This window comes from Mastigoproctus giganteus, chromosome 10 (genome assembly GCF_048544385.1).
Source record: "Mastigoproctus giganteus isolate SK-2022 chromosome 10, ASM4854438v1, whole genome shotgun sequence".
NCBI lineage: Eukaryota > Metazoa > Arthropoda > Arachnida > Uropygi > Thelyphonidae > Mastigoproctus > Mastigoproctus giganteus.
The window spans coordinates 80,557,394-80,581,155 of NC_143584.1; the positions used below are offsets into that span (position 1 = coordinate 80,557,394).

The 23,762-nt window shown below is 38.9% G+C and overlaps 1 protein-coding gene across 1 annotated transcript in view; it reads left to right on the top strand.

Annotated features, from left to right (window-relative positions):
• The first annotated feature begins 201 nt into the window (after positions 1-201).
• LOC150079115 (NACHT and WD repeat domain-containing protein 2-like) overlaps positions 202-23,762 on the top strand; it is a 29,234-nt gene continuing 5,673 nt past the window's right edge. The window contains exons 1-7 of the mRNA XM_090382956.1: positions 202-597; positions 1,489-1,627; positions 11,925-12,098; positions 13,270-13,469; positions 14,643-14,958; positions 16,454-16,834; positions 22,830-23,170. Coding sequence (XP_090239082.1) covers positions 202-597; positions 1,489-1,627; positions 11,925-12,098; positions 13,270-13,469; positions 14,643-14,958; positions 16,454-16,834; positions 22,830-23,170 — 1,947 coding nt within the window. The remainder of the gene's footprint in view (positions 598-1,488; positions 1,628-11,924; positions 12,099-13,269; positions 13,470-14,642; positions 14,959-16,453; positions 16,835-22,829; positions 23,171-23,762) is intronic.

Below are 23,762 nucleotides of genomic sequence, written 5' to 3' on the forward strand. Positions count from 1 at the left end.
GTGATGCTATGCATTTGGTATGATATTCTAACTCAGGTGAATCTTTTGTGAATCTCAGGTGAGCAAAGTTTTTCAAGGGGAGCACGTGCAATTAGAGACAGTGTTGGTACTTTTGGAAAGGAAAACGAAATGTTTAATGTATCATAAGGAAAATGGGTTTCAAAACTTCACAGAGAATAGAGAATAGCTAATGAATTAGAAATGTCTCCTGAAGAAGCTGTTTTTCCTTCTGTCGAGTCAGTCCCATGTAGACGTATCAAAAAGCAATTCTCTTTTGAGGCAGAAGATGAAATAATCTGTGATCCTAAAAAACGGTTTCAGGTAGAATTCTTTAATGTACTGTTAGATCAAGCAATAATGTCAATTACTGAACGAGTTCAAGAGCTGAAAAAATTTAAAAAATCATTCGGATTTTTATTTGATATTCATAATTTAAAAGTTTTAGGCGACGAAGAACTGCTAAAGTTTTGTAATCATTTGCAATTGTTTCTATCTGATCCAGAAAACGGAGCTGAGAGTGATTTGGATGGCCAAAATCTTCTTACTGAGCTTAGGACCCTGTCAAATGTTTTACCTTCACAATTATCACCTTTAGAGGTACTGAAATACATACATAACAATAGATTGAATGAAGTATTGCCAAATACCTCTATCGCTCTACGAATTCTATTGACCATTCCTATGACAGTAGCTTCTGGTGAGCGTAGTTTTTCTAAATTAAAATTAATAAAATCAGTTCTGAGGTCTACAATGACTCAAGAAAGATTGGTAGACCTATCAGTCATTTCAATTGAAAGTGAAATTTGTCAATTTTTAGACTATAGTGAAATAATAGCAGAATTTCAAACAAAAAAGCAAGAAAGCTGTCTATTTAAAATTAATTATATTGACAGACATTAATTATAATTATATACATTATAGAATTGTTTTTTATAAAACTTTTCAGTAAATTTTTAATAAATTCAATCCTAACTATATTATTTATTTTATACAACAAGTGCAAATATAAAAAAATGTTACAACTCATAGATCTCATATAAAAATATTTTATCTAGGGCCCAAAAATAACTTTTGCCTAGGGTCTCCAAAACTGTAAGGCCGGCCCTGTACTTGCGTGTACCTAGGAACCTTACAATAAAGATTATATTTATTTAAATTCATGAATAGTGTTTCTTCATTGCTACTCCTAAAATACCACTAGCCTCGCAATGCAATTTTAATAATAAATAAACAAAATATAAGGTCAGAGGTGTCAGCAAAGTTGATAATAATAATAAAACATTACCTTATTTAGCAGTCATGTGGCTCGAACCAACTCAAACGCGTGTACTCTCTTATTGACACACGGCTACGTCAGGCCTTACGATGAATGATCTGTGACACACTTTCTGATAATATTAATATATTACGTTTTCCTTAAAATTAGCAATTTACTAAGAATTAAACATGAACTTCTCTCTTTAATTATATGATTTTTTTTCATTTCAGATAATAATTTCGGAGTATGCAGTACCACATGGTAGCAAGTTACAGGCATTTTGGATAGAAACATTACGCTTTTGCCTAAAATGGGGATTAGTTGTTCTGCTGCCCAGAAAGATGGCGTCGCTATATCAGAAGCCAGAGGGTAAGTATTGAATATTTCAGTAGCACAGCCCGGATGATGTATTTCATCTCGAAGGCAGTTATTTAAAAATGCGCCCCACCCCTATGCACTATATCATACGAACTTACACCACAAAATCAGTTCTTCAGACCGAAGTGACTCCATTATGTTCCATGGAACAGGCATTAAGTTAACAGGTTGTAATTATTTATGGCACCCTCAGGTCCCTATTATGAACTGGGGATACATTCGCCAATCTCCAATCCGCAGGGACCTCTCCTGAATCCAGGAATGTTTTCATAATTATGTCTGATGGTTTGCTTAACTCTTCTGCTGCCTCCCATACCATAACTGCAGAGATCCCATCCAACCCAGGCTCCTTTTTTATGTTCAGCTTCAACAATTTCTCTTCCACTTTTAGATATCACAAAATAATTATTAGAGTTTAATAAACTTCTGGCATCCTCCTCCATAAAGAATTCCTTATGTGTGAATTCAGATTCAAGATACTTATTTAGTTTGTCAGAAACCTGTGCAAGATCATCAGTCCTTAAACTATTAATATCACGTGTAACGACGTGATTCCGCCCCTTTCTTCTACTATTAATATAAGGAAGATTTTATGCTGATTTTCTTTTCATTCTTTGCCAGAGACTTCTCATAGGCTACCTTAGCTTGTCTAACCTACTTTGTAACTTGACTGCTGTCCAGTTTATATTTACCATAAGCTTCTGTTTAACCCTCCCATACTTTATGTGCATCCCGTGCATTTTTCTTTAGTTTAGGAGCATCAGCGACTAAGGTCATATTGCTTCGTGTATACTGTCTGCAAATTGCGTGTTCTGTGGTCGATTTTCTGTTTGCTGGACGAAAACCTCAACAAGTTTCTGGGAGATTAAAACTGACCATAAAATTTGTTCAGGTCATCGACGGGATTCGAACTCAGGTCTTTTCCACCCGGCGGTGGAGAGGACGGCGGTTCTACCAACTGTGCTACCACGAGGACCCTGGAAAATGAAAAATAATTCGTTCTTGGAGACTTCTCTAGCACAAATAAAGATTTGGGATACTGTCCAAACCCTTTTCACATCAGGGACGGATCCAGCCTTAGTCTTTTGGGGAGGGGGGAATTAACAGAAACGAAAATCAAGTGTGAACCAATGTTAGTGGGGTGGCTGTAGCAGCAACAGCATAGGAAAACAATAGTGGTCCAACCTTAGATGGAAGAGAAATATGAAAATTGCTCTGTTCATAGATAATACGGAAATATAACATAGCAGAACATGCTTTTGAAATAACCAGGGGGGGGGGATTGATTGTCCCAATATCCCACTTTCTTGTGGATCCGCCTTTTTGACATTGCGATCTCAGTGTTTTAACTTGTTCGAGAGCCGAATACAACGAAACTTCCAAACCCATTTAAATTCCGTGGATTCCACTTTAAATGAACCCCCAAGTGTTAATTAAGAGTGCATTACATTGCACGGGCCTTTGTGCATCACTTCAGTAATCTGTCGATTTTTTAAAATACAATTAACGTAAAAGGTGTTTAAAAACTGAAGTATTTTCTCTCGTATTTTAAGGCTTACATTACATTTTAGTTCACAAATGTAGTTGATTATTTGTATTACAATATGAGAAAAAAGCCATAGTGAATTTCCAATGAACATTTCTGTTATGAAAAAGGTTTTTTTTAACTATGTGCTCTACTAGAAATTGCTATAAAAAGGCAACACTAGCTGAGTTCAATAAATAATAATATATTTTTTAAACAGGTCGCCATTTCTACAGTCCGATTTGTCGGAAGATAAATCGTCTAGAGCGTCTTCGGTGTTTCTGAGAGAAAGCGACAGAAATAAGCTAGTAACAGAGCTTTTCGAGGACAGTGCCCTATCAAGGAGAACAGGAAGTGTAAGTTTAATATCTTTCTGGAGTATCAGGTAAAATTAACATACTTTTTGAATTAATTTTTTAAAGGGAATTTCAGTACACTTAGTATGAAGATTAATTATGGGCCCTTGTGGGTAGCAGGTGGTCATAGCCTCAGTCCTTCCAGACCACACCGAGAGGAAAAGGCCCGAGTTCGAATCCCGTGAAGGAGTGAGGAATTTTCATAAACTTTTTTTTTTAGTTTAGAAAACATTGGCTTAACAATTTTTATTTATTTATTTTATACTCTGATTTAGTATTAGCAATGGCCACATGGTGCAAGGAAGCCTATGGCTTACGTTACACCAGCCAAAAATTAAAAAAATAATTATAACTAGGGGGCTTCAGCCCCTGTTCGCTTTGCTCGCCCACGCTTTTCTACGTAAAATGAAGAGGTATGACTGAGTAAGTCAAATCTTTTCTACATAAACGACACACCTGTCTAAACGCACTGATCGATATCTAATCAGTAAGTGACCTGTGTAATTATTTACCTGTGCATTTGTAGTGATGTAATTGCCCCGCTCTCTTCTCCCATTAGCTCGAATAAATATCACTAGTTGTGTGTGTGTGTGTGTGGTATGGATGTTTATTGGCGCATTAGCTGCTACGGCTATAGTGCGCCTATTCGTAGGAATATTAGAAAATAATTAACAGTGAAGCCAGTTTAAACTAATTTCAGTTCTGACACCTATTCATAAACGATGATACATTCCAGTTTGTTTTAAAAAGCAGAAAAGTTCGTTAACATTTGCGTCCTCTCCAATGATATGATGTAATGTCAATGGTTCTCGAAGATTAGCCAGATTTTGAAGTATTGAAGCTCGATGTTGTTGATAGTGAGGACGGTCAATCAGAATATGTTTGACTGTTATATGTTCTAAGCAATGTGGACACTGAGAAGGATCATCGCCCATTAGTAGATGGAAGTGAGTCAGTTGGGTGTGTCCTATTCTCATTCGTGCGAGTACCACTTCTTCCCGCCGCACTGTCTGATTGCTCGAGTGCCAGAACTTTGGGTCTTGTTTCAACTGGAAAAGTTTGTTATTCGTTTGGCTATTCCCTAACTCTCCACTGTGCATGGCATGCTGCTTGAATTAAGATATTATAATCAGGCGCTGGAACAGGGACAGAGGTTAGGTTTAAAGTTGATGGACTTTTGGCAGATATATCAGCCACTTCATTCCCTTTTCAGGTCAGTTGAGGAAAGGTGGTCCATGGTGGACGAGAAGAATTCTTTATCTGTTGCCTATTGTGGAGAGCAACATTCCAATTCTGTGATATTTCAAGATTATAAAAAGGCCGTATTTCAAACTTGGTTTATTTCTGTAGAGGTTGATTAAAAAGGTTTGGCTGAATAGGATGCGAAGAGAAAGTCTGTATTTTGGCTGCATATTTAAGTAATAGCATTTTTCTGAGGAGATGCAGAGGGGAGCTCATGAGCTTCAATGTATAGACTGAGTTTCTATATTCTATATGCACGTACACATAATGCACTGCCAATTGCAATCCCCAGTGCATTATGTCGAATAAGATCCAGCCAGTGTAGTACACTCCTTCGGGCAGAATCATAAACTGGAGCATCATAATCTAAACGGGATCTAATCAGTGCTTTATATAAGAGCAGCAAAATTGTACGATCTACTACCCAAGACAGGGCAGATAAAGTTCTTAGCATATTGATCTTTTTAAGACAGGTAGTACATATTAATTTAACATGCTCGAAGAAGTTTAGCTTACTCTCCAGGATTAGTCCCAAGAATTTGATATTGCTGGAAATCGGAATGGTGGAATTTGAAATCCGAAGTTCAGGATCTGTTTGCAATTTGCGTTGATTGCAAAAGTGGATCGCAACTGTTTTCTGTTGGGAAAGACGATATCCATTGATTTCAGCCCACTTTTGTACTTTATTGAGGGACATCTGTAATTGTCTTTCGATAGATCTCATGTTCTGAGAATGGCAAGAAATAGAGATCGTCAGCGTAAAGGTACGCCTCTACAGTATTTGGGAGTTCTTTTGTAATGGAATCAATTCTAAGGGCAAACAGGGTTGCACTCAATACTGATCCTTGCGGTGCGCCTTCCTGCGAGAATGTAGCAGAAAGGGAATTTTGATATCTGACCTGGAAAGATCGGCTCTTGAGGAAGTTCCTAATAAATATGGGCAGATTGCCTCGTAGACCAAGCGTATGAAGGTCACTGAGAATGCTATACCGCCAGGTAGTATCAAATGCCTTTTCTATATCGATGGAGACCATAACAAGGTGTTCGTTTTTCACAAAGGCATTGCGAATTTCAGATTCAGCCTTGATCATCACATCTAAGGAGGACCTGTTTTTGCGAAAGCCATGTTGACAATTACTCAGTAGATGCTGAGTTTCAATGATCCAAGTGAGTCGACTGTGGATCATTTTTTCAAGAATTTTACCAAGGCAACTTGACAGAGAGATTGGCCTGTAACTATTAGGACTGGAGGGATCTTTTCCAGGTTTCAAAAACGCCAAAACTGTAGCATGGTGCCAAGAGGTTGGATAAATATTTTCCAGGAAGATCCGGTTAAAAAAGACTAGAAGCAGTTGTAAATTTTTGTCATCGAGATGCTGCAGCATGACATAATATATGCCATCTGGCCCAGAGGCACTGTTTTGTGTTGTTTTGATGGCCTGTAAAAGTTGACAATATTGCAGAGGCTGATTATATGGAAGTGATAGTGAGGTTCGAAAGTTATTAGGTCTCTGTTCGGTGGCGGCCTTAATTTTCTGGAATTTTGGAGTGTAGTTTGATGCAGTTGAGACTTGAGCAAAGGTTTTGCCCAAGGCATTGGCTATATATAGAGGAGCAGAGAGTTCGTGCCCATTGCAGGAAAGAATTGGGGAATAAAAAGTTGGAAACTTCCCAGAAAGCTGCCTAATTTTCTTCCATATTAGTCTGAAGTCAGTGTTTCTATTGATAGTAAAAGCGAACTGAGTCCAAGATTCTTTCTTGGTTTGCTTTTGAATGTAACGCGCTTTTGCCCTTCGTTTTATTGTAATTAATTAGATTAGCAGTTGTTGGAGATCGACGGAATAAATTAAATGCTTTATTTTTTGCCTTCTTCGCTTTTGTCCACTCTTCGTTCCACCAGTAGTTGAAATGCCGTCGGGTCGCGGGATTTGATAATTGAGTACTTAGCTGCAACTAAAAGACGGGAGGTAATATAATCAGTAACTTCATCTATGGGCTGTAGTTGAATAGTTTTTTTTGCCAAGAGTGATTGCTGACTGAAATTTGGCCCAATTGGCTTTAGAGAATTTCCATTTCCTGCAGGGTTGTTGTAAATGGTTGTTGTGTAGTCATCAGATTACAAACAATTGGAAAATGATCGCTGCCCATGGGATCATCCAGAGCGGACCACTGCATGACTGAAGACAGTATCGGGGAGCAAATCGATAGGTCAATTGCAGACGTCTGTCCAGTAGGTAACTGTATATGGGTGTGCGAGCCACTATTAAGAAGAGTGAGGTTTTGTTTTTCCAATAGAGTTTCAAGCAGTCGGCCGCGTTTGTCTAATTTAGATGATCCCCATAAAGGGTGATGGCCATTGAAATCTCCTAGCAAGCAGACAGGGGAGGGTAGCTGTCTTAAAAGTTCTTCAAGATCATTATAGGAATACGTATGAGATAGATTGAGACTAGTATTAATGCAATCTGAGTAATCAGATGCACAGCAACGGCTTCGATTTGGGTTTGGAGAGTGATTTGCTTAGCCGGAATCTTTGAGTTAATTAAAATAGCTACACCACCACGAGCAGAATCGAAAATATTCCGACCTCTTCGATAAATTGAGTAGTTTCTTAAGGAAATGGAAATTTCAGGGGTTAAATAGGTTTCCTGTAGACAGAGACCAACTGGAGAGTAGCAGTTAATTAAATACTGAATGTCGTCGATGTTACAACGAAAGCCTCTGCAATTTCATTGCAAAAAAATTAGGCATTACTAAAATTTAGAAGAAGCTGTACCTGGCGTGGCTGTCTTATGGCGTTCAGGCTTCGGTTTGTCTCTTTTTTTGGAAAGGTAGGGCGACCAGTGTCCATGTCTTCTTCTGCAAATATTTCCAGAATAGGATCTTCCTGCTTTGATGGGTTCTCTGCATCCATCGATGTGTCCTGAACAATTCGACTTTTTTTGAAGTCGAACTATGATTATTTGAAGTAGTAGCAATCACTGGCGGAGGAGAAGATTTCGCTGTTATCGTAAGAGGCGTGTTACTTGCTTGGTCTGAGTGCTTAAGGGCAATGGATTGTTGCTGTGAGAGGACAGTCCGAGCCCAGTCAGAGATTAATATGTTTGATGGAACGGTAACATCAGTTTGAGTGGCAATGGCTTGATATTTTTTTGTAATAGTGGCACAGGTACGGTTTGGTATACTGGGTTCAATTAATTTTCTTGCCTCCCGATAACTAACTTTGTTTTCAACTTTATATTTGACATTTTTTTTCTCCATTTTCCATCTCTCACATGTTTTAGAGTAGGCAGGATGGTCGCCTTTGCATCCATTTCTTTCGCGGAACAATCACTTTGACCGTGTTCGGAGGATCCACAGTTGGGACAAACTGGGTTCCCTCTGCATGCCGTTTGAGAGTGGCCATACTTTTGGCATTTATAACATCTCAACGGATTGGGTATGAAAGGACGAGAGCGGCAAAGTAGATATCCTGCTTTTACTGATGAGGGTAGGTTTGGACTATTAAAGGTGAGAATTATATTTCTGGTAGGTATGAGTATATTGTCTCTTTTGACCATAATTCTTTTTATAGCAATTACATTTTGTTCCTGAAGCTCTTCTTTAATTTCTTCTTCCGTCACGTTCATCAGGTCCCAACTAGATATTACACCCTTTGATGTATATAGGGTTGCATGTGGGGCTACTTTCACTGGGATACCAGCAAAATTTGTCATTTTTAGCAGTTTTTCAGAAAGCCTGCTGTTTAGAGTTTCAACAATAAGCCCCCTGATTGCAGTCTCTTAACCGTCTTGGGAGACCCTGCAATACTTTCCAGATGTTTTTGGTTTAGAAAGGGGATAGCTTACTGAAAGGCTGTTCTGATAGAGAGTGCATTATTAAAAATGCAGGTAAGTCTGTCGCCGAGGGATTGGTTTTCAACCTCTTTGGTTGCGACGAATCATGGTAATTTTCTATCTCTGGCCGACAGCTTGTCGGCTCTAAAGATGGAAACGTATTGTGTTCCATGTTGGCTCCTTTTAGCCCCTTGAAGATGAACTTTTCTGCCAAGGTTAGCGGCCCCGCCACGGGGAGGCAGTAGCAGTGCCTGGTGTCACCAAGCGAAATTAGGAGTTAGTCTATTAAATATGAAAAAAGGAAAGGTTACTTTCCTTTCTTGCTCTCGGAATCCTCACAACGCAAAGTTTCCCAACAGCCTGGAATCAATATATTGTCCAACCAATCCCCAAAACACAAGGAGCGACGTCAATTTCAAAATTCAGGCCAATAATGAAAGCCTCATGTCTCCACAAAGTCATGGAGAAGTGCCTTCTTCCCATCCTAACCAACCAGGTTCCGCCATATGAATCACCATACATTCACTATGCCTTGAAATGCAGGTCCACCATTACCAACCTACTGCAAACCTGTGGGCTCTACAAGATAGGTCTGAGATGGCAATTGTTTATAAGGATATCCAGTCTGCATTCGACAGTATAGATATCCAGCCCCTCCTGCAACTTTGTGAGGACGGATATCAGATAAAAGGCAATATACTGGAATTCTTGAAGTCGCTACTTACGACCAGGGTCCTTCACTTGACTGTGAATAAAAAAAATCTTTCACAAGGAAAGTTTGTGTAGGTGTTCCCCAGGGCGGAGTTCTTTCAGGGCTCCTCTTTACGGCTGCCATCCACCCATTCCTGTGCCAGCAAACAGAATTTATCAGTTATGCAGACGACTTGAAGCTCCTCTATCGGATCAACGGGACCGCCCGACCTGATTTTGTTTCTAAAACCATTATCAACAGCTTTAAGAATCTGATTACATACTTGGCACAGTTTTCTCTTAAGATAAATGCAAACAAATATGCACAAATGGTATTTTCACTCAAATCAAGCCCAATGCAACTAAACCTGGGAATCCAGGGAAACCCCATCACCCCAATCACCAAGCACAAAGATCTCGGCGTTATATTCGAACCTAAACTCAGTTTCAAACACCATGTTGCAAACATTCACAACAAGGTCTGCAGATCAAGATGGCTTGCCAAACAACACCTCCTTCACGTCACAGAGCCTGCGTACCGCTCCAATACATATACCGGTTTCTGCAGCCAGCCTTCACCTACGGGTCAGAAATCTGGGCGTCGGCAACGAAAACCACGCTAAAAACCATTGCATCTGATGAGTACTGGCTTCTTTGGTGGGTCCTCTTCAAGCATAAACTGCCACCACTCATACATACTTCAGATATCACCCAACTTCTAAATTACAGAAAAGTATCCAAACGGATATTCGCCCTCCGCTTGCTTGTGTCAATTAAAATGATAGCGGGTGAAGTCAATACGCCAAATTTTTGGAGGATCCCCCCAAAACCCTTAAGAGCCCTCCCCTCGCTGCAGTCTGTGGCGTGGAGGCTCAGAATAGGGGATAGATTCCTGCCCATGGAGCTGCTCCACAACGTCCAGGAGATGGATGTGGACTACAAAAATTTCATAGAGGACAAATCGTACAGAAGACGCATCATGAGGGAACAGCTTTCGTCTTCAGCCGAGTGACGGCCATTGTCTTTTCATCGCTTTTCATGTTATTTCATTTCCCATGTTAATATTAATTTTATATATAAAATATGTAATTATACGTTTTATGTTCTAATATGTTTTATGTAATTTTTCCTGTATAAGTTATTTAATGTTAAACCCCTAGCATTGTCGCTGTTGTGGGTATTATTGCATCAGGCAATCATGTAACCAATCACCGTCTGCAATAAAGATATTAATCAGTACTTTTGATGAAAGAGCTGCTATTAAATAAAATGATGTATTAAGGAGAAAAACGTAAGAGAGAACTAGAATTCACCTTTTGAAAATCGCAGTGAAAGCACAGAGAAATCGCTCAGTCACAATCGCTTGGCACCTGAGGCCAAATATCACTAGGAGGAAAACTTTTTTAATGTATCCAGAGATAAGAAGAAAATAATAACAGGAAGAAAATTTAAAAAAAATAATAAATAATTAATAAGAGAAAAGGAAATAGACAGCCTATTCGTTTCTCTCCTCCCGTAGCTGATTATCCAGTTGACCTTTGAATAAACTATCAGTCTCTACCACCCATGTAGGTAACTTATTCCAGTATTTTATAACTAAACTATTGGAAACAGTTTATAACTGGCTAAAATAAAACTTCCTGCAGTCCAGTGTAAACATCTCCCCCCCCCGTAACTTGAAATTATGGCCCACTAGTTCTAGAATCATTTCTAACCGTTAAAATTTCGCCCTCGTTCATTTTGCTTATGCCTCTCACAATACAATCAATCATTTCGCTTTAAACACCTCAGTCAAGTCTCCTCTACGGTGCCTCGTTTCCAAGCTCTGCAACCCACATATTCGAAGTCTTTCCTCATATGGACGCCGTTTTGCCGATCTCACCAGGCGAACTATCCGTCTTTGGACCCTTTCAAGAAGCACAGTGTCTTTCTTTAGGTGCGGTTGCCAGACTTGAACACAGTATTCCAATATGGTCTAACAACAGCCTTTTATAATGGGTTTATGACGTCCTCATCTCTTGTAGCAAATGTTCGATAAATCATCAATAGGCCTTCCTTGCTAACTCATTTCACGAACTGAAGATCATTAATATACACCGAGTGATCACTGAATTATGAGCACCTATCTAATATCGTTTTGATAACAGCCGCTATTAACCCAGGTATTCCACTCCACTAGGTGCCTCAAGACGTCCGTTAGGGTCTGGTGCCATGTTGCCTGCAAGGCTCTCCACAGTGTCGGTATAGATTACGGTTGCGTGTCCACACGCCTCACTTCCCGTTCCTAAACATCCCACACGAATTCAATTGGATTGAGTCAGGCGTATTTGGAGGCCAGTCAAGATGGGTGATACCTTTACTGTGTTCCTCGAACCACTGGTGACACATCGCAATATCGTCGTGGAAGATCCCGTTTCTGTCAGGGAAAAATGCAACATGGCGACGTACACATGGTTCCCTAAGAGGTGCTGGTTGGCCTCATTAATGAAACTGGACAATTGCGCACGTAGGTTATTCTCCAAGTACGATGCATATCAGCAGCAGAGACCAGAATTGGGTGAATGTGATGAAAGGAATGGCACTTTTTAGGTGTTTAATTACAATTAGTTGTATGTATGCTTATGTATTTTATTTTCTCTTAGGAATGTTTATGTTATGTTTATCTTTCCAGCTAACATCCCAGGCAGTAGATCTTCCTGATCTCCGGTCATTTCCTGAAAAAATCCGAAATCTCATCATGGGCCGAATAGACGAAGTAATCATGCAATCATCTCATCTCAAGGAGATATCCGTATACATCTGCGCAGACTATGAAGGTAAAAAAGCATAATCTCTCCATTTCTTTTGATTTTATAAAAGCAGCCGAAATTTATGTTGCAATAAAATGGAGAGAATAAAAGAGAGAACAAATATTTATTTCTCATGAATACGAGGGGGTATCAAGATAGATAAAACATCAGTAGTAAGATGCCGTTTTTAAGATAAGTTGTCTACGTATTCAATAACAACGTGTGAAATATCATTCCCGTAGGTGATCGTACACCAGAGGTGGAGCCAGGGATCTGAGGAAGGACTCTATGGTTGACAAAGTGGAGTATCGAGCAGTGATCAAGTTCCTGCATTTGCAGGGCAAGAAAGCTCAGGAAATTGACGAAGAAATTAAAGCTGTGTATGTGCAGAATTTTCCATCCTAAGGCACTGTAAAAAAGTGGAAACGGGAGTTCTAGTGCGGTCGTATAAGTGTCTTTAACGATCCAAAAGAAAGAAGGCCATCAACATCCACAGACAGTGAGATAGTTTCAAAGGTTGGGCAGCTGGTGCTGAGTGACAGACGCGTGACAATTCGTTTCATCGCAAATACAGTGGGAATTAGTTATGGGACTGCCCACAGCATTTTACACGATCATCTGCACATGTCTAAAGTCTCAGCACGATGGGTTCCAAGATTGCTAAAGCCTTTGCAGAAGCAATGTCGAATGCAATGTTCTCGCCAACTGTTCGGTTTGTGTAATGCGGACGATGAGAACTTTTTTGATCGGTTGGTGACAAGTGACGAATGCTCGGTGTACCAGTATGATCCGGAGACTAAAAACATGTCAAAGCAGTGGAAGCACACCTCCACAGGAAGCAATAATGAAGTCGAATCGTGGTTTCAGGCAAAAAGTGCGGATTGTATGATCAAGTCATTAAACAACTGATACATAGATGGGAGAGATGTATTATTATACATGGAGAGTATATAGAAAAGGATTAAAGTTCTTGTGAAGGGCCTTTCTAGGGCTATTATTTCTAGGTAAGGGTACGAACTTTTGATACCCTGTCGTATTGACCCCAACCAATACAATTTTTCTTTAATATTCTACTCACTTCTATCAAAATACAGCTTACTATTTATTTCTCATGCACTTAATAGTAAATGTACTCAGACTCTGTTGCCATGTGTTGAAGTTATTTAAATGTGCTAAATTTTATTTCGAATTTCTGCAGACACAGAAGTGGAACGGGATGCCCTTACTGAAAAGGTGTTTCCAGAACTAAGACGATACTGCGCTAATCTGGATTACGATCTTAACGTGATCGATCTCCATTTTGGTGTACCGGGGGATTCTTTGGACACCCATGCTTTCAGAGAGATCTGCCTCAAAACTTTGGACAATCTCATGCGCCAAGGTCGTTTCATCTCATTGGTAAGTCTGACTTCACTGGGCATTTTGTATGAACTGTTCAGAATGTAGTCTCGATTTGCACACTATAATTTGAGTGACTCACATACACTGAGCGGCTACTTTATTAAGTACACATATCTAATAGCGAGTAGAATTCTCTTTATCCCTCAGAACAGCCTGGATTCGTTTGGTATCCATCCATAACAAGGTATGACGAGTTTTACATTTTGAAATGCCTCTTTGCTAACCACTTTTGTACTACTAGGTTATTTATTTGGCTGATTGTAGCCTTTCTATTACCCTGCACAAATCTCGTTAGCTTTTTTTTTTTTTTTTTTTTTTTGGCCTTTCCATCAATGAGCTGTTTCTGACCACAGGTTGCCGTTGGTTGGATATTGTTTTGGACCAATACCGGCGCATTTTGCGCAGACTGCCATGCCACCTTCAAAGTTACTTAAATCTTTAGCGTTGCCCATTTTTGCACTCAAATTGAACAGAATTTCTAAGCATTGATCTTACTGAAGGAACGCTCAGTTTCATGAAAAGGGTAGGTGTACCTAATAAAGTGGCCACTCATTGCATTTTACTCATATTTTTATGATACTGTATTTTAAGATAGACGTATGAGCTCTCAGTAAGGTGTATTTTTATTGTTAGCTAAACAAGGTTTGTGAATGATCACGAGATGAGATACGAAAATTGCAGCGAGTTTCAAAGTATTTTCTTTTTCCCTTCGCCCTACGTGAGCAAATACAATTAGCTGACGTAGTTGGCGGTTAGCGCGAGAGTGCAATAGCACACGCATTTGAGTTGATCGTGATTCAAGCCCACAAAATTGGTAAATTCGGTATTCATTGTGTTGATACAAATATCTGAAAGAATGAAATCGCTGACGTATTATCACGAGTTATCATTTGTTTATTAACCGTCGAGGCCAAGTTGCTCTTTTCCTTTGGGACCCCCCCCCCCCGCCCACACCGAGCTCAAGACCGTGGTACAGCTGCGCCATAGGATGATACGCCACTGTTTAGATGGCAGATCCCTTCTATTATGAGTATCCATTAGAGCAAGTACATTTCGGGTATTAACCTTTCGTGTTAAAGATAACGGTCCGTTTTAAAATATGTAAATGAAATAAAATCCATAATTTTGGCACGCATTGACCCCTTCTTGATCTTTTATATTTATTTTCAGATATTCCTGAATGAGAAATTCGACGCTCTCCTTCCGCCTCGTGTGATCTCCGAAATGGACTTCGACTACGCTGTCCAAAGGATGCAATTCACTGACCAACGGGAACTCTTCCACAAATGGTACCTGATAGACGAAAACTACACTCCTTCTTCGTACGTGTTACAGCCAATCACGGAGTACATCCCTGGTATCACAAGCGAAAATACAAACGCGCGCCACGAAGCTCTGGACAAATGGCGCTATGAAATGGCAGAGATAGTCCAGGTTCTTAAAGACGTTCTCGATGACATGAGAAGGACAAAATATTTGTACACAGGTAAGTGTGCGCGACGTCTCGGTAATTGAAATTGTTCTGTAATAAAAGGGTTAACCACGATTTTTTGGCATCTTTTATAATAAAATAAGTTGTACGTAAATATTTATTATTAGAGGAATTCGTCATAATCACTTTTATTTATCGTATTGATTCTTATATTATCCTAATTAACCAGTCCTCATCCCAGATTGTTGCATCTAACGTTGTACCAAATTAGCTTTATCTGCCACCTTGTTTCAAGGTGATGCGCAGTAGGAAATACACGTACCCATACTGTTTTTAAGTGCGTTTGCGTAAATTCGTAAAGCACCTATTGTTTTCATCATGTCTATCTGTCCGTTCGTCCGCATGTAATAACTCGATTCTCAATCGAGTTAGTACCTTTTCATTTTCATGAAATTTTAAATTTAGGTCTTTTGGAAAGGTGTGTCAATCTCCTTTACAAATTTCATTAAATCGAATCAACAGAAATCGATAATTATTATTTATTTTTCATACATATCACTAAGGCTATCCATATACCGTATAGTTTCACATCACGTCTAGTTATTAAATATGTAGCCAGTAATGTATGACGTACTGATTTATTTTAACAGATATAAGCTAATTCTATTAATTTTAGCAATCGATTCTGGCCTCGGTTTTCTTGTGATAAACAATCAGATTTCTGCCTATGGTTCTTAGGTTCAAATTCCGATGCAACAATTTACAATTTGAAGAGAGCACACTTAGCGTTTTTGGTGAGGATATTTGTAGGCTGTGCCAAGGTTTTCCAAGTATTAACTGATCGTGATATGTTCTCAGGATCGCAAATCTATCCTCCAAACATAAACAGCCCCTCGAGAGTAGTAGAATGAGGCCCGCAACCCTTGCTAGGAAAAGTTTTCGAAATGTTTTGCTACGGAGGACAGTATGCATTTTTGCAAAGATATTATTGGACTTCTGAAAGAACTAGATGTCGTGCATAAGTCAGATGAATGCCTCATAGATGCCTCAAAATTAAGTTTAAAAGCAGTTTTGCTTCATAATGACAAAGAATTTCCATCAGTTCATGTGTTTCATTCAGCTGGACTTAAAGAAAGCCATGAAGGCGCGTCTATGGTTCTACCTGCTATAAAATACCAGGATTATAGTTGGTATTAATATCTCGATTGCTTAATGTGCCACTTAGGTTTTGATCACTAGCATACTGTGAAATCCTCAAAGAATAAGCGAAACACAAATTTTTTTCTTTATTTTGTTTCATAATTCGGCTACTTACATTAACATACCTTAACACTACCTATGCTACATGTGTTCAAATAAAACGATGTCCGATTATGAACTACTATCAATGTGATTTTTAAAAAGTAAAATTCATATTTACCTATCATGTCATAATCACCAGAAAAAAAGTTCTCAAATTTCTATATCCTTTCTAATTTCTCGGTTGAATGTACTGTTTAATAATTTATTAAAATTATCGCGTTATTCATTTAATGAATTTCTTATTCAGTCCTCCAGGCAGAGATTGACAGCATCCTGGACTACGATTCTCCTACCATCCTACAAAACTGTATATGGATACACCGAAAATTTACCGAACAACCTTCGAAGTTCCGAATTACTACAAGGGTGGCGAACGAAGCTGACTTTTCCGTGGTCCAAGCTCGGTATCTTACTCATCTCAAGTCTCAACTAGACAGACGTCTTCCTGAGTCTAGAAAGTTCCTATTTGACGTGAAGTGGCATGAGAAAGGGATCGTCCCCAAGGAGAGTTTTGACCATCAAGTCTACATCACTGACATCTGTGATACAGTTTACACAGAAGTGAAAAGAAGAATAGATGCAATAATAGACAACGACTTAGAGGAAGATGCCACTCGTGGTTATGTAGGTGAGGTACATTTGTTCACTTTGTTAGGTGTATTAATTTATGGTCAAGTTGCATCAGAAAGTGAAAATGGAAAGGTTCCATAAATCATCGCAAATAAAAAGTTATGAAAATCTTATAACACGTTTTCTTTAACGTATACTGTATTATAACCGAGTGCATGCACTGCTCCTTTCTCGGACGTAACCCTTCAAAAGAAAATATTTTGTTCCTTGATTGCAGAATGGAGAAAAATTAGAATTGACACTGATAAAGTGTCGATTTATGGTTAAGTGTGTATGGGCCAACAACAAGTATGATGGACGGAAACTCCCATCATAATCACGTCTCTCTTTCTGTACTGGAGATGACACAGGAGATTCGGTTTCAAGTGTTTCCATGATCACCAGGGTTTACACTAGTAATTTTCGCCTTCTCTGGTGAAAGAAAGAGACATTCAAAAGATGTCACTCCTCGTCAGATGGAAAGATCAAGAACAACGGTACGTGAATGACTCTAAGACCAGCTAAAAGAATTTATTTTTTCGAAATTGACGTGAAAAATGGAAAAAGGAAATGTGAAAAACGTACTGTGGAGTACCTTCAAGTGAAATTCAGTAAAACACCCAATTAACGAATTATACAGATAGGGCCTGTCCTTAAATCCAAATGTCTGTTAAAACTCAAAAGAAATACATATATTCACTGACATTACCAAAATATAAAAATGTGCTGCATTTTGAAATGAAAACCATTAAATATTTGTAATATTGCACTTATTGTATGGAGTGAAAAAGCGTGAAATCTCTGACTAAAGCTTATTCAGAATCTGAAGAAATCTCAAGCGCTTTTGCTGGAGGTTCAGATGATTCCTTACCGATGTCCTTCACGTTCGGCAGACTGATGGAAGGTGACGGTGAGAAAAATCTTGCTTAGCTGGCAATCTGCTTTATTGAAAATATATTAACTGATAAATACTATCAGACTGAGGTAGATACATCACTCAGTTTCGTACGGAATATAAGCCTGGTTTTAGAGGACGCCGTCCATTATTTCGAATCCGTCTTTAATTTATGTCCTATCGAAGACTCACTGTAATATTTTGCTTATTTTGCGATTAAAGTAGTCTTTATATGACTTGTGCGATTTTCATTTGAATTAGTATCAGTCGTGGTAAATTTATGATACAGCATCAGAAAAAAACGGGAAAAAAATACTACCACTTCATTTGCCCATCACTTCTATTAACTTGTCTAATCTTTCTTCAAATTTATTCAAAATACCCACTTCCACAATACCTGCTCAAAGTCTGTTCCAACAATCAGTTTACTCTTTAGCTGAAAGAAAGACAATTTCTGCACATCTATCTTGCAATCAACCTTTTTCCAATTAATATCCTAATGTATCCGAGAAATGGCAAGGATGCCATCAGCTTCCTCAATTTTACTCACCAATTTTAATGGTTTTCATTACAAAGTGTAGCACTTTTTCATGGTGTTCTGGCAACTTCAGTAAATGTGTGTACTCCGTTTGAGCTTAGCGGTCAATCAGATTTCATGGACAGGTCCTACTCTATATATTTCGTTCAATGGAAGTTTACTGAATTTCGATTGAATTCCACAATAAGTTTTACACATTTCCTTCAGAGCTGAACTAACGAAAGCGTTTCTAAAAACGAATTTTTCTGGCTGGTCTTGGAGTCATTCACGTACCGCCGTCCTGACCTTTTCATATGACGAGAAGTGTATACTCAATTCATTTGGAGACCTAAACAGATCAACAATCAGATCTCCTCTCAGGTGACTAGTTTGCAGGCCCTGCAATTTGCAGAATTGAAGTCTTTCTTGGTAAGAGCACCCTTTTGTTTGCTCTTGACCAATCTTGTTGCTTTTTTTTGGACTTGGTCCAACAGAGCCACATACTTCTTAAAATTACGCTTCCAAACTTGGCCCAGTACTCAAGATGCGCTTTAACTATTGCCTCATCCAGTATAATGGGATAATCACCTCGTTTTCCCAACCAGTAGACCACTGACTGAATCCCATTAAGTCCTGTCAGCTATTAGGTCTGCATTGCAAAATCCTAAGCAAGGAGACTATCTTTAATAACTACTAATCATTCAAATTATGAGTATAATCGAATGATTTGCCGCAATTGAACGAATGGATTACGCCCTCTCAATTATGTCCGTAAACAGTCGATACCTTCCTAATAAAGAAAAAACTTAAAATTACAACGTAAGGAGCAGTTTATTCATGAAGTAAGTCAAACATTATAATCATTTGGTTATAATGTTTTACAAATGTATGAACACAACTCATTTCAAATAATTCCTGAGCACGTAATTCATGAATCACAATGTTTCGTAATTTCAAAAACAAAAGGCAACAGTAGTTCACATTTTACCAGTTCGGAATGAACAATTTCAAACAGTAGGGGGGGGGATGACTTTTTAATGACATCGTAACCATCACTGAGCACCAAAGTTACTAAATCTATGGGTCGTCAGGGTAGTATTATTAGTAGTGGCATATGATGCAAGAAAGCAAGCTTATACAGCATTCGAGATGGATGGAATTCATTGCCAGGTCTGCAATATCCAAAACTTGCATACTTAGTCCTCACTCAACGCCATGGTGGAATGACCTAACTAAGGCCTTCAAGAAAAAACAGGCAGCCCATGCCTCCTACAAGAAGTCGCCTTCAGAAGAGTCATATGCCAAATTCTGCAAAGCAAGGATGAATATCCAGAATATCAATCAGCTATTGACACTTTCATGAACGGCCGGCTATCCAGAGGCAAACGTGTGTGGTCAACAAGTCATACCTGCACCGCACCCCCATAGCTTTGGATGTCCGGGAACGGTGTGACCACGTGCTGCGTTTTAAGAGAGATCACAGAGTGTCTGAGGTATTATATCCTTGGAATGAAGCGCTCAACCTTTCTTCAACTACCAGCAACAAATAATCAGGAAATACCTTGAAACGTACTTCAGTAGCGTGATTTTCCTATGCGTGGAAGTTTGGTCGGTCGCACCTCCCACCAGCCTCAAGAAACTACGGGGTCTAGAATTCTGGGTGCTGAAGTGGGCCAACGGGTGGTCTCACCAGATCTACACGACATCCAAATCTGTACAATGCTTCAACCTGCAATACACGCCCGCAGTCCATAGAGCCCATGTGCGGAAAATAAAGACGTTCCTTCATCTGTGTTCATCTAAGCATGATCATATGAACATCTGGAACAGTTGGTTGGCGTTTGCCAGGAAGACACCTCCACAGAACCCCCTCTTTATGCTCAAGGCTCCAGAGGCTTCAGAGTTTCAATAGACTTCCCAAATGTGACTTTGGACACTCTCAACTCGCTCAACATCGACTTGGACCTATGGTCGATTGACAAGTCATATCGAAATGACATCTTGGGCTATCTTACTATATGTAAAGGACTGGTGTGCAAGTGCCGGTATAGTATGCCGATGTTATTTTATATTATGCTTAATTTGTAGTCCTGTTTTTATTAAGATTAATTTCCTGTTGAGATATTTTTCTTTAATGGTTACATTGTAGCTGAACTTTGTATTTTTGTGATTGGTCATTTGTATACTGAATGTTTTGTAAGATTCCTCTGGTTATCTGCGCAGGGAATCAAAAATGTATACCAGTTAATTTATTAAAGAATTTTATTATTTTTTTTATTCAGCCACGAAAAAAAAAAAGAAACAGATGGAAGTTTCCTACAATCGGTCATCCTCTGACTGAAGGTAAACCTCCCCACATCTGTCCTGCAACCATCCTGACTCAATTTGAATTTATGCCCACTGATGCGTAGTTTGATCAAGACAAAGAATGTCATCGGCATTGAGCTTGTTCAGTGTCAATGGCATGTTCTTCATTAAAAGCATTAAACGTTTCAATCAGACCACATCGCAGGTGCCTATTCTCCACACGCTACAATTTGTCGAACTGAAGTCTGTCTTGCTAAGACCACCCTTTCGTTCCTTCACCAATCTCGTTGCCTTGCTGCATCCATTTCAGCAGATCTACATTCTTCATAAAATGAGGCCTTCAGAACTGTATGTAGTACCCAGGATGGAGCCTAATCATGGTCTTAATCGAATAATCATTTCCTTATCCCTGCTAACAAAGTTCTTGTATACCATAGCCAAAATCCCATGAGTTTTCCTGGCAGTATGTCTGCATTTGCTTAGAGAACTTCATATCTGACTACACAATTATCCCCAGGTCTTTCTCATTTTCCAATGCACTGACTGTATTGTCTAGGATTACATCTACAGATAAGATTATAACTACCGTAGGCATCTGTATCGCCTGATAATTTATATGCGCCCCATATATGTTTCTTCTCAGCCACAAGTCTCATCAGATCATCGGACATCCATTTAGACCTAAGCACGGAACGGTATTTCTCTCGGTTGATATGAAAAGCCTTTAGGAGCTTTTACGGTTACTTTACTGAATGCAAATCCTCAGGCTAGTATTTGCACATTTTTTTATCGCGCAAACTCCGATTTTTTCTCCGAAAAAACAGGCAAACCAGAAGATAAAGCCACTACCAGAGACTAACACCGATATTCAAAGCTCGAGTTTCTTTACAGCAAAAACAAACGAACAACTAATGCTGATTACGCTGTGATCTCATAAAACAAATCTAAAACCAGCGAACAGATCTTCTGCCCAAAAAAAGTGTTTATCTAAATCGTCACCCGGTTGTCATATGGATGAATGGATGTGGACTGAGTATGTAATACGGTTCAAAAGTCGTGTCGACAACAGCCGAGACACATTTCCCAGGATGGTGGAAGGAGAAAAGCAGCTGGAACTGTACGTTTTAAAAAATAATGCTCAAATGAAATTTGAATCTTCCTCACCCACCGGTACAATGGACTTCTAAGCAACCAAGCGATAAGTTTAAATGTTATTTATTTCGTGTGGGAGAGCGCTAATTTTTCCTTTTGTTTGTCACAAAGAATCTGGCTTACAACCATATGAAAAAGATTATGCTAATTGCGAATTAATTATGTTCTTACTGTAACTGATTCTTTACAGTCACAGGTTTCACGGCGTCTGTCCAGTTTATAAAATAGATCCAAGAATCGTATGCTTAGCCATACATATACATACAAGTAATACGTCTTGTATGATTGCTCATCCAAATATATATTAGATCACCCTCTCGCCTCGAGCAGAAGATTCTATTTCAGGTCAATTTTATTGCAAAGCAAAAAGACAAGCAGAAATGGATATTTGGTTTATGGTGAATTATTCTTTGTTTGGATTTCTCATCTCTTAAAGATAAGATACCTTTGGGAAAACGAGGTTAATGAAAGGGGAAATAACCATTAAAAACAAAAGCGACCTCAGCTTGTGATCACACTTTAGGAGAACATTTTCCAGAAACAAATAAAATATAGATCAACGTTGTGACCTCCAAAGTTCACGTACTCCTGTCCTTAAGTTTGAGTTATTGATCGGCGGAAGGCAGTCAGTGGCCTCTGCCGCCTATCCAGCGACAGACTACTCACTAATACGAATAATGGCATAAAGTCATTGCCACTAATCAGTTTCCACTTATAGGTATTACTAAAACTAAAGGCCCAAAGGATCAGCAATGGCCTAACATTTGCAATGCGTATCAATGGACCCCCACGTACAGAATCACTCTCTCTTTTCTGAACCGAGTTATAACATTTGTTTAAATTAAAGACTACTTGTCCATTTAACTCAGCGATCAAGAGACCTTCATTATCTTGTTAGTATGCGTCACTTTACCACGATTATGTTATACAAAAATCATTATACAGTATTTAGATTGAGTTCGTATTGATTCATATTTAATATTGAAGATTAATCAATAAAACTGAATAATGTATTTTAACAAATTTACGAAGAAAGGTTATCTTGCTTTGAGGTACAATAAATACCTCACTTCATTAAACAAAATTGCTAATTGTAAGTGGATTAATCACACTTAGTGCGTTTTTGTGGAATTCTCTTCTCAGGTATTGAAGAAAGCCTTTATGATGAATTAACCGAGCAGTCGCACGAATGTCGAATGCATGCTCTCCGTTTCGTAGGCCGACAGGATATGCTGGAAAAAATTAAGCAGTACATTGAGGGACCATCTTCCTTACCTTTAGTCCTTCATGGTCTTCCAGGATGTGGGAAAACTGCTTTAATTAGTGCCGCCAGTGCTAAATGTGCCGAATGGTTTCCAAGATCAGCGGTTATATATCGAGCTGTTGGCACGACTCAAGAGTCGAATACCCTGGAACAGCTACTAAGGAGCGTTGGTGAACAATTATGTGTTGTCTATGGAGAACATCCCAGCGTGGCGTCTAGGGTAGGTATTTAGTGTACAGCTATGTTGAATGAATAAAGAGTTATTCTGTTTCTCATTAAATACACAAGCTGATAATTTAATTCGCGGAATGGCAGCAGCGCCACCGTGCAATCACTTAGATTTCAGCAAACTGCCGGTAGATGGTAGGAGACTGTATGTACATCAATGAGTGGGTTCATCGAAGGTGAAAAAATCTGTTGCGACGTGTATTCACGTCGCAACAGATTTTTTGAAAAGACAACGCCCTGGCAGGCCTCAGGCAAGGAAGATTGAAATTAAATCCATTCCGCGAATTAAATGATCATCAACCTGTATATATATATATTCACACAGAGAATTCTCTTTGGTTTAATCCGCGGACAGTGAAATCACTAGTAAGACCAACTTATAACACTTTACAACGATAACCGACTGCAGTGTCGTTATGTATGTATGCTGTATATTATAGGCAGAAAATTTGCAGGAAGTTTTCTGTGAATGGAAGTCTCTGAAGAAAAGGATAAAAGACTGGGATGCTTCAGCAACCGATAAACTGTTTTTTTTTTAGCTCGATTGTGATGTTCTCAATGCATTTCATTTATTTATTGCATTT